This window comes from Sturnira hondurensis, unplaced genomic scaffold (genome assembly GCF_014824575.4).
Source record: "Sturnira hondurensis isolate 20B ecotype Veracruz unplaced genomic scaffold, ASM1482457v3 Scaffold0001872, whole genome shotgun sequence".
Classification (NCBI taxonomy): Eukaryota; Metazoa; Chordata; class Mammalia; order Chiroptera; family Phyllostomidae; genus Sturnira; species Sturnira hondurensis.
The window spans coordinates 21,991,168-22,002,875 of NW_028074503.1; the positions used below are offsets into that span (position 1 = coordinate 21,991,168).

Consider the following 11,708-nt stretch of genomic DNA (forward strand, 5'->3'; position numbering starts at 1 on the left):
AACTTCCCACTCTCCCTCTGCAACCCACAGCACCTGAAGCTAGCAGGATGGCAAGTTCTGCTAGGTGTAAGGAACCAAACATTCAAGCCTTCAAGAAAGAAAATCTTCTGTTAAAAAACTGGCTAAGTCTCTTAATTTAAAAGATTTTCTGTTAAATTAATCAGTACCTCCTGTTAAACTAAACAAGGAGCTCATTAGACTGAGGCTCAAATGCCCCAGGAAGCACCTACAGCAGTGAACCAGAATCTAAGCCTCCAGGCTATGAAAGCAAAGTCTAAGGACAACAATCACAAACAGCCAACTAGGGTTTAAGCTACAGGCAGGCAATAATCTCCTCATAATAATTTTTCTCAAATTATTTCCTAATAATTTGTTTTCACCTCTTCTCTATGAAAGTTTTTTTTTCCCTAGCTTCTGACCACTTCCAGTTTGGTGCTACCCAATTCACAATGAGTTTTGCTCAAATTCCTAAAATGTTTATATGCCTTAGTTTGTCTTTTAACACTTCTGATGTCAGATGCAGGACCCAAAGGAGACACCCCCCCAACACCTCCCAAAAGCAATGAGCAACCTGGTGAAGGTACCCACTGAGCCTAGTGAATCCACTGCTTACCAGATGCAGCTGGAAGTCACAGGTAGGTACCTCTCAAATCTGAGCGCCACAGTTTTTGTATTTAAATGAGTTCTTCAAATTTATTTGAGCATTTCTGTCTCATGACTGGGTCTTGGGTTGGCAGAATTAAAAGAAACTAGACTGGGTCTAGGGTTGGACAGGATCCAACTTAAGATGGACTGGACTCAGTGCAATGCCTTGGGAAGGAAAAAAAAAGGGTATCTCTGAGTCCGCACAATCTAGGACCCCTCCATCTGGGACCCCTGGCTAATTATATGTTTAAAAATTATGGGTCCAGTACCTGTGGGTTTCTTTCCTTTTAAAAAAAAGTATGTATTGAATTTAGCGAGAGAAAAGAAGCGGAGAAGAGAGGAAAGAAAAGAGGGAAAGAGAGAGAAAACATCAATTTGTTGTTCCACTTATTTATGCATACATTCATTGATACTTGCACATGCCCTGACCAGGGGATCGAACCTGCAACCTTTGGCATACTGGAACGACACTCTAAACAATGGTGCTACCCCAGCCAGGGCAAACCTCTGTATTTCTGAATCAGTGGGTAAACCTTACCAAAAGTAATCCTGAATTTACAGTGGCCACAGTAGGGAACTTTTAACCAAGATGAGCTTACCATTTATGAGATGCTCTAGACAAGAGTCCTGAATGAAATGTATTTTTACTGGTATGCAGAAACTTCAAAGAAACTACATGAGTCAAAAATTACTGCTCTAAAAGATTCTTTACAAAAGGCGAATGGAAAACTTAAGCAACAAGCTGACTAACTCGACCCTGGCTGCTGGGACTAAGCCTTCACTTTACCCTCTCCCTAAATACTATGAACCTACTGATCCCTCAATTGCCTTTTCACTCTGAAGATAAGGTAGAGATTAAACAAATAGCTTTTAAAGTGTGGTCCTTCAGGATGCTTCTCACATCAATTTTTCCCTCCTCCACCACCCTCCAAAATCAAGAAAAACATATTCTTGAGAAAGGATTTAGAAAAGAAATGTTTTAATAAAGTAAAGTCCTCTGCTGAGCTTGGAACAGCAAACTTCTCCATGGTCAAAGACTGAATTTAGGGCCATCATCAGAGATTTCCTAATAATCCCTAAAGAGAATCGTCAAAAACTTTCTAAGGAATTTAGAATTCTAATTGGAGTTTACAATCTGGAACTCTCGGATCTCTACCAATTTATCCATGTGACATTACAACTTGGCCACATGGGAAGATCCCAAGAGCAATGTTAAAGATCCACATACTAGTCGCTCTCTCAGGGATAGCCCAAAACACACCAGAAAAATAGCCCAAGACCTACTTGAAAGTACTGATAAAGTATTCTTAAAAAGACTGATTGGTATCATTCAATCTTCCAACAACAACAACAAAAAGGATGAACCATTCTCAGACTATAACACAAGACTGGAAACACTTTGTGAAACATTCTGGGCTTTCTTCATTAAACATAAGCCCTGACTTCCTTATTCATTAGTAAGCTCCAGTCCAAACTAGGCAGTAGTAGCAAAATAAAGAGACACAAGCTGGGCTGGGAAGCTGCTCCTCTTGCTGAGTTAGCTGAGCATTTTGAAAAAACTTTGTACCAAGGTAAAAAATTTAAAGCCAAAAGACAGCTCAACCTCCACATACACATTTCAAGCCAGTGTATCCCTGAGAGGGCCTCCACTCAGGGATACTGTGCCTGAAATGTCTGCCTTTATTGTAAACCACCAAGGCACGAGAAAAGGGAATAAATACCCCTACTGAACCCATCATTTGATGAACTTCCACCTTTTGCCAGACTGTTCCTACATCACAATGTCTTTAAAAATTTGATTACAAGAATAATAATCATTGATGGGGCTCAGAGGGATCTTTTGGAAAAGTTGCTCCCCAGGATACCTCTAAATGAGCAAGGCAAAACTAAGATAAAAATGAATGAAGAGTCCCATATCATACTGATGGATACCAGAGCTACTTCATCTACTTTCATAAAACAGCAAATCTCTAGGAGTAAAGATAATATTTCTGTAGTTGGAGCTTCTAACCAAATTCAAAGGGTACCTGTGTCAGAAGACTGCCAAAATGCAGACAAAGAAATATGGCCCAAATGAAAGAATGGATCAAAACTCCAGAAAAAGAACTAAACAAAAGAGAGAGAAGCAACCTACCAGATAGAGTTCAAAACACTGGTTATAAGGATGCTCAAGGAAATGACAGGAATTTAACAGCACAGAAAAGCTCCAGACAGAAACAAAGGATTCATCAATTGAAACAAGGAACAATTTACAAAAAAATAACAGTAGACAGGACAAAGCCAAGAATCAAATCAATTTCTGAGAACATAAGGAAGCAAAAAGCAACTAATCAGAACATGAAAAAATAATCCAAAAAACGATAGCATAAAGCAGCCTCTGGGACAACTTCAAGTGCTCCAACATTTGCCAGAAGGAGAAAAAGAGCAAGAAATTGACAAACTATTTGATTTGGTGAAGTAAATACACATACAAGTCCAGGAAGCACAGAGTCCCAAACAAAAGGGATGCAAAGAGACCCACCCCATGACACATTACAATTAAAATGCCAAAGGTTAAAAATTAAGAGAGAATTTCTTTAAATCTTTATGGGTGCTTTATTCAGATAGCCAGCAATCTGAGATGGCTGGTTCACACCCTAACAGACCATCTTAAATTCTATTTTAAACTGGCCCTTTTTATAAGGAGAACAAAGTATAGATAAGGGGTTTGGAATTCAGGGAAAAGTTAATTGGATCAGAAAAAAACAACTTCAGCATTCTTTTCCTGGGCGGTGGTCATCTCGCCCTGAAGTGTAATAGCTCAGATATCATCTTGAGTTGTTTCAGTCCTCTGGAGAGTCCCAAAGTCTGTCCCACCAGAGTCGCCAAAATATGAAACTGGAAAAGACACCGGAGTTCACGCTGCCTGTCAACACCAAACCCAATAAGCAGAGACAGGGGTTGAATCGTTATGGGCACTTTATTCAGATGGCCAGTGATCTGAGAAGATGGCAGGTTCATACCCTAACAGACCATCTCTAAATTAAGAGAGAATCTTAACAGCAGCAAGAGAAAAGCAGTTAGTTACCTACAAAAAAAGTTTCCATGATGACTGTTAGTTGATTTCTCAAAAGAAACTTTGCAGGTTAGAAGGAATTGGGAAAAAGTATTCCAAGTGATGAAAAGCAAGGACCTACAATTCAGATTAGTCTGTCCAGCAAAGCTATCATTCAGAATTGAAGCGCATATAAAATGCTTCCCAGACAAGGTAAAGCTAAAGGAGTTCATCATCACCAAACCATTATTATGTGAAATGTTGAAGAGACAAACTATTATCATTAAAATGGCAGTAAGTACATAACTATCATCAACTGAGTCTAAAAAAAAAAACAAACTAAGCAAACAAGCAGAACAGAAACAGAATCATAGATATGAAGAACACTGGGATGCTCGTCAGTAAGGAGGAGGTTCTGGGAGAATGGGAGAAAAGGTGAGGGGATTAAGAAGTACAGATTGGTAGTTACAGAATAGGCAGGGGGATATTAAGAGCAAAACTCATGGACATGAACAAAGGAGGGGGAATCACTGGAGAGAGTGGGGAGTGCTGGGTAGAGGGGGACAAAGGGGAGAAAATTGGGACAACTGTAACAAAATAACCAATGTTTAAAAACCACAGTAACAAAGGGTACCTGTGTCTAAATCAGTTCAGATCACACTAAGGCCATTTTGGGGAAACATACTTTCCTTCTATATTACTCTGCTCCAATAAAACTGTTAGGACAAGATTTGCTTTCTGATTTGCTTTCTCCTTTCACCTTCTGAACTCCATCTTAGGCACTGCAACTTGCCCAGCCCCCCCTACCCTTGCATGACAATGGTACAGCTCATGGTAACTATGTAGACATGGTGTCATGGCTATTAAGCCTTCGCACTCATTTGCAAAACACATCATTGGAAAGCCCAGATTTAATACTCTTCACCCCTGGGTGCTATGGTATGAATGCAGAAGGGAAATATCAAGCACCAAATGCTATAGCAATGCTCAACCAGCAGAACAAGGCCTCACTTTAGCTTGTTAGCTACCCAATGGAAAATCAGTAAACATTTATACTGACAGCAGATATGACTTTGGTATGTTTAAGAAACAGAAAGGGTTCCTCACTTCTGGTGGAACCCCAATCAAGAATGGGCCTCAAGTCAATGAACTGCTCTCTGTCATTGCACTGCCTAGCTAAACTGCAATTATTAAAATTGAAGCTCATACTAGAAAAACAGAACCTGAGTTCAGGAAAATGCTCTAGCAGATGCTACACTAGCTAGAACTAAATTGTCCCAATATGTGACTTGAATTTCAACTCTGTAGGACTGACTCTAACCAAATTATTTATAACAACTTATATAAAAGACAAAATCAGGCCCTGGCTAGTACGGCTCAGTTGGTTGGAGCATCATCCCATAAACCCAAAAGTTGTGGGTGTGATACCTGATCAGGGCGTGATTTTGTCAGGGCCTGAGGTTGTATAGGGCTGAGGTTGTACAATGGGTCCCAGTCAGGGCAGGTATGACAGGCAACCAGTTGATGTTTCTCTCTCACATCTGTGTTTCTCTCCCTCCCTTGCTGTCTCTCTAAAATCAATAAGCATGTCCTTGGGTAAGGATTAAAAATCATAATAAATTTTTTTAAAAAATCAGGCACCCGAGCTACAGTAACAATGTTGAGACCAATAAGGATGTAAATTTTATATTAAAAAAGGACTTGCTGAAGGTCCAGACAGGCACCTGGTTCTTCCTATGTCCTTAAAAATGCCATTATTAAAAGTGCTACATTCAGCAACCCACATGGCACAGATAAAATGATCCAAAGTATGAAAAAGTATGGGTGGGATGACTGATCCGAGGTCACAAATTTGGTTTGTGACCAATGTCTGATTTTTCAAGACCTTGACCCTGGGAAGGCCATTCCCACTGGTGACCTTACTTAGGCCATGTGGACACTTACAAATGGATCTCCTGCAACTGCCCCCCACAACAGGTTATCAGTGTGTTCTTGTACTTGTCTGTATGTTCTCCGGATGGGTTAAAAGCCTTCCCATACAGAAGACTGATGTCACAACTGTGGCTAAGAGGTTTTAGAAAATACGTATATTTCCTTTATGGAGTACCCCCAAACAAATCTCCTGTAACAAGGGAACTCATTTCACTGGACGATTACCAGTATCTATTATAAAATTAAATACAGCATTGCTGATAAAATGGTATTACCATGCTCTTTACTATCCTTAGTCACCTAGTCGAATCCAATGGACAAATGGTAGCTTAAAACTAAAACTACCTAAATTAACAGAACCCACTGGACTGCTCCAGCCAAAAGTTGTACCATTGGTTTTGACAGCAATTGGATCAACATCTATACAAAAGCACAAATTAACACTTTATGTAATAGTAACAGAAGACCTATACCTCTGATGATAAAAACCATGTGTCCCTGTACTCATATAATGTGTTATGACTAAATACAGTAAAGCTTTAATGCATTATGCCAAAGTATCTTTCCACCAGGTAAAGGAAGCTTTCTACAAACCTCCTACAAATGGTCAAACCCTCCACAGTAGGTATTCTGGAACTAACGCCTAAGAAAGAATGTCCTCTAGCCTAGTTTAAAAAGTCCATGTTGGGGGCAGCGTGGGATCCTGAGCCCCTGTTCACCCCACATCGGGGCCAGCTCACACTGGGGCCTGCTTGCACTGAGGCCAAGTCGCGTGCGCTGAGGTGTGCCCGGGAGATGTGTGCCACCGGCAGTGACCCGTGGGGGGAAAAATAATAATAAAATAAATAAAAAGTTAAAAAGACCATATGATGCTCTCATCACTACCTAGAAACAAACAAAAAGAACAACAAACAGCAAAAGCAATTCTTCCATGGATGACATCACAATCTGTGAGATTCATAATGAGACCAGAGCGATTTACCTCTGATGGTGCCTAAGGGATATATTAATACCAAGTTTCTAGTCAAACTCTGATGTGTGACATAATGTCCGAAGGGGGAGAAACTGTTAAATTAATTAAACAAAGGAGGCTATTAGACTAAAGTGACTCCAATGCTGTGGTGCCTATGTAAACAAACCAAAATCTAAGCCAACTAGGGTTTAAGCTACACCATCAATAATTTCCTTATTTGGCTTCTACCTCTTCTACGTTTTTCCCCAGCTCCTATCAACTGAGTGCTCCTAACCACTTCTGGTTTGGTGCTGCCCAATTCAAACTGATTTTTTTGCTCAAATAAATTCCTAAAATGTTAATGCCTCAGTTTATCTTTTAATACCACTACTAGCCTTGAATCACATGGTATATTGTTACATCTATTAATATCTCTTAGATTATTTCTTGTCAACAGTTGGGGGGGGGGGTAAGAGGAATAAGAACCTCTAACCTCAAATCCCTCTTAACTTCCCATTCCCCATTTGCAACCCAACAGCACCTGAAGATACCAGGTGGCCGGCCAGTCCTGCTAGGTTTAAGGAACTAAATACGGCAAGCCTTCTGGACAGAAAATATGTTATAAAATTTCTTAATCCTCATAGTATAAAAGATTTTCTGTGTCTGGTTTACCAGTATCTATTAAGAAAGTTATAATCACCGGCTTTCTCACTAGCCCAAATAACACATCCAGAAGCTTACACTCATATTCAATCTCCTTTTGACAAACACAGAGATAATAAACTCTCAATGCACAAAAGGGCATGAGGATACAGAAGAGAAAGTCTTCCAAAAAAAATCTTGTTTCACTAGTTCCCCCTCCACCCCCACACTTCAGTAGGGAGAGCGGATTAACCAGGTTAAATTGCAGCAGGGGCCTTCTTAAAGGACAGCTGAAGGGCAACACCAGCATAAAATTATGCAACACAAGGAGAAAGACAAGGGTAAAAAAGGTGCTCTGACTGAAAGAGATGCGGACTTCAGAACCAACTATTCTGCCTCTCCCCCACCTCTGTGCTTGGCTCTACTACAGACTAGAAAGCAGGGTGACAGTAAACAAAAGTCCACACCATCAGCTCTTATCCTTGAGCCTGTTTCAGGTTAATCCACAAACTCTTGCCAATGTAAGTGCTGTAAATAAGCAACTGATGAACAGAATAATTTCTTCTCCAGCACCATGGAAGCTTCTAATATGTGACACATTATAATAATCATCTCTGACTGTTCAGCCCACAATTTCCCTTCGCACAGAATTCGCCTCTTCCTTTCCCTCAACCCACTACAACGATCAAATACAGGGAGAAGCAAAGACAAGTAATTTACAGAAAGAGATGATGAAGCTGACCCACAAAAGAAATGAGAGGCAGGGAAGAGAGAGAGGAGGAGAAAAGCTTCTTTGGTTTCCAACCACTTTGCAGTTTCTAGTTTTACTTCAACCAAGGCGCTGACCATCTTTTCTGCTCTATACCAGTCAATAAATTCTCTTTTTATGGAGTTTTGACCAACATTTATACAAGTTTAAGACTTAGAAAAGTTTTCATCAACAAAAAGTCTTATAAGAAAAGTTGTATTTATGTTATACACAAGAAGACAATACTGCAGGTAAAAATAATTTAACTTCAATGCCAACCTTTTCTTCCATCCTAAACTAATGCATGAATTCACACAAGTGAGGCTCAGGCCTCGTTGCCTCAAACGGTGGAAAGTGCTACACCTGGGTCTGTAAGACACTAAAATCCTTATACTTTATCATTATTAACACCTTTTACCTACTATCCTCGTTCTCTGTATAAACTAGCACAGGTTATAAATTCATTAATGTATTTTTCTCTTTATTTGGAATTAAATAATTATTTTTAAAACAGCGGGAGGGAAAATGGCAGACATTGTGCAAACTATAACAATCTCTCTTTTGGTCACCATTACATTCTTTTGCTGATGTCCACCCGTTAACAGCCAACATCCTTCCCCACCCAATCCCTCGCCAAAATAATAATAATAATAAATATACAACACTGAATCTTTTACTGGATTTCTTTCCCTTCTTAGTTCAAGTAACCCTAACATCATACGTCTATGTTAAGCAATAGGTTGGCAGTTAACTTAATTTCAAGTTCACGTCCATCTCTACTTTGTTTTTAAAATTGGAGTGTCCGTCTTAAGTATTCAAGTTAATGTCGCCAGCAATTCAGCGAGCCATAAAAAATGTATCCGCTTCGTTTATTGCAGTTTTTTTTATGTTATCAGCCCGGGGGAAAATATCCTTTCCATTCTACCCCCAGCACACCCCATTTCAACCTCTACTATACAAGCATCAACAATAAAGTTGTGATATTGTTCTAAGACTAGGAGGAAATATGTTTTTCCTCAAGAGCAAGCCAAGTGTACAAACCTCCCTCAAGACAACACGGACTTTGCGGATTTCTTACCATGGCATTAAGGAAACATCAAGGTTAAGGCTGAATGTTGAAGGCAGGGCTCCCCCAAAACCATGTTTCTCTCCAAGATTTTGAGAGAGCATTGGTGGAAGGGCCCCTTCTTGTGACATATCTGACTAAACCGGGGCATCAGCCATAAAAAGGGGGAAAGAGAAGAATTCTTAAACCCAACTTCACGTTTCAGAAAACAAGTCTCCTACCAAGTGAGTAGCATGTGGACTTCTGAATCGCCATCAACACTTACACCCCTCGCGAAAATGGAAACGCAAATTCTGCTTTGCACCTCGGCCCTTAAAATAACAGGGGAGTCGTGTCCTCCCCCTCCTGAGGACGGCCCCAGCCCCGCGTCAGGTGTGCGGAGCCTCGGCCGGACAGCCCAGCCACTCACTCCCGGCCCCAGGCCCTTCGCAGCCCCTCTTGCCTCCCAAGACCTGGGCGCCTGGTCAGAGACCGGCTGGGGCTCGGGGCTCCGCAAACGGTCCCCGCGTAGCAAGAAGGTGGCGCCCCGCGACGTTGCGGTTTCCCCACCTCCCCTTCCCCACCCCTCCCCCGCGGCCTCCACTCTCCATTCCCGCGCCCCAGCTTACCCTCAACTCCTCGAAATCCGCCATTTTATACCGCCCGCGGGCGCCGCTTTCGCCACAGCACCCCCTCCTGCTACCGCCAACGACGCCGCCGCCACCAGGGCCGCCGCCGCCGCCGCCAGCACCATCCTGCACTGGGCGCCGCTGAAGACGCCGCGGCCGCCACCGCCGTCGCCACCAGACCCGTCACGTGATCCGCACAGAGGCTCCGCCCCCAGTGTGCGGCCCCGCCCACCCGGCGCCCCCGGCCCACCCGGCTACATTCCCTCCCAGTCTTCCGGCTTCGCTCCTCTCTGTAGTCAGCTCCTGCTGTCTCCCTTCGCCCGGTCACCCAGACATCTTCCAGCCCCAGGCTCTTTCGCCCTGCTGTACTCAGCTCCTCGCGGTGCCTTCCCTTCCGTACGGGCGGCCCGGACCTGACCCCCACCGCCCGCCCTCTCGAAGCGCCGTTGTGACTACACGGTTACCTGTGGGCCTTAAAGTGGGCTTGGGCCCGGGGAGCGGCAGACAGGAAGAAGTGGCTGGAACTCCTCACCGGAACATTTCGGGGATATTCTTAGGGTCCCTCTCACCTTGGTGGCTGTGACAGAGGAAGCAGCCGCAAATAAATCCCCCAGAGTAGTTGTGTTGGAACAATCTAAATATAGGTGTTGGGTTAGCTGCTCTTACCATCTAATGACGCAGGATTGGTGGGACCTCTGAATTGCTAATATCCTTGTCGACCTAAGAAATGTCCAAACCTGTAAGAATTCTTGCTGGTTTATTTCAGCTTCATGGCAACCGTGGAAATAAAAAATCTCAATGGACTGAGAAAATGCACCAGAGGATGCCAGTTTCTTGTTTTCATACTTTTAGAATCAAAGGATAAGACGGAAGGGGAAGGGCGGAAGGGTGTAGCAAGAAATCCATTGGTGAGTGATTAGGAAGTCAGGAGAAAGCAAAACAGGGAAATCTCTGGGATTGGATAAAAAGTGAAACGAATACATCTTTTACATAGGAGGGTACAAGATAGTTAGCAGTTAATGACACATAACAATAACAATGAGGGTTTCTGAGTCTCCTGCTAAGATGGGAGATTGTGTCTTCAAGGGGTCTGGAGAAAGGAAATTAGTCTGACATTTTAAATATATATTACTGTAGATTCAAAAAGACTAAATAGGGTGAATTACGGTAAAAATTGACCTTTGTCAAAGAAAGATACCAGCCTAGGACAAGACTATATGCCGCGACTCACTTTTAGTTAGGAAGTTTTAATTTCAGACCATCTTATGTGGTTGCTTTAGGTCTCTTAGTTTGTAAGGCTCACAAGCCAAGCGACCCCTGCCCCAGCTTGTCCAGCTTAGTATGAGGCCCCTTTTCTACCCACATCCTCCATGCTAGCTGATTCTGACTTTGAAGGGCTACTGAATGTCATGGACAGTGGAGTTGAGAAGGCTTGGGGGTGAGGGATGCTGGGGGAGAAATGAAATAAAAACTCTCAGAAGGGCACTGATAAAATGTCGAGGGGTCAGGGAAATCTAATAACCAGGAAAGTATGAAATGACAAGAGCGGAGAAGATGGAAGGAAGCTTGAGAGCGTCCCTGACTTGCTGATACAGGATGAGAGAAGACGCTGAATCCAACTGGTCAGAAAATTTGCTGGACCAAGTACAGGGTTCAGATTTCCTTGAAGAGGTGGATGGAATTCTCCTGTGAAAGACTGAAACACAACATATTTTACAAGGCCCTGATTAATATAATCCCTACCTACTGCATCTTCCCACTACTCACTCCACTGACAATACACTTCTTTCAGTTCCTCCAACAGACCCACCAACACCAACACCAGGTTTTCAGACCTCTGAATGTTGATTTCTGGGCCAAGAATAACTTTCCACTCTTTCTCTTCCCCTGGCAAACACCTGCTCATCTTTCAGGTCTCAGTTTAAGTATCACTTCTTCAGAAAGACCTTCCTAAACCCAGATGCCCTGTTTTAATTCAAATCCCTCTCTCTGCTCAAGGGACTGAAACCCCAAAAGCCTGTGTTCATTCGTGCTGCCTGTCTCTACCACAAGCAGTAAGCAGAGATGGATTGAATCTTTAT

At 42.5% G+C, this 11,708-nt stretch overlaps 1 protein-coding gene across 4 annotated transcripts in view; it reads right to left on the minus strand.

The window, feature by feature from the left end:
• The window catches only part of PIAS2 (protein inhibitor of activated STAT 2), a 70,068-nt gene extending 60,247 nt beyond the window's left edge, over positions 1-9,821 (minus strand). For 3 of the 4 annotated variants that reach the window (XM_037033849.1, XM_037033835.1, XM_037033855.1), the window contains exon 1: positions 9,628-9,820. In XM_037033849.1, coding sequence (XP_036889744.1) covers positions 9,628-9,651 — 24 coding nt within the window. In that variant the 5' untranslated portion in view covers positions 9,652-9,820. Of the gene's footprint in view, positions 1-9,627 lie in introns of all 4 variants that reach the window. The other variant, XM_037033827.1, reaches the window with a different exon arrangement.
• Positions 9,822-11,708: the final 1,887 nt, after the last annotated feature.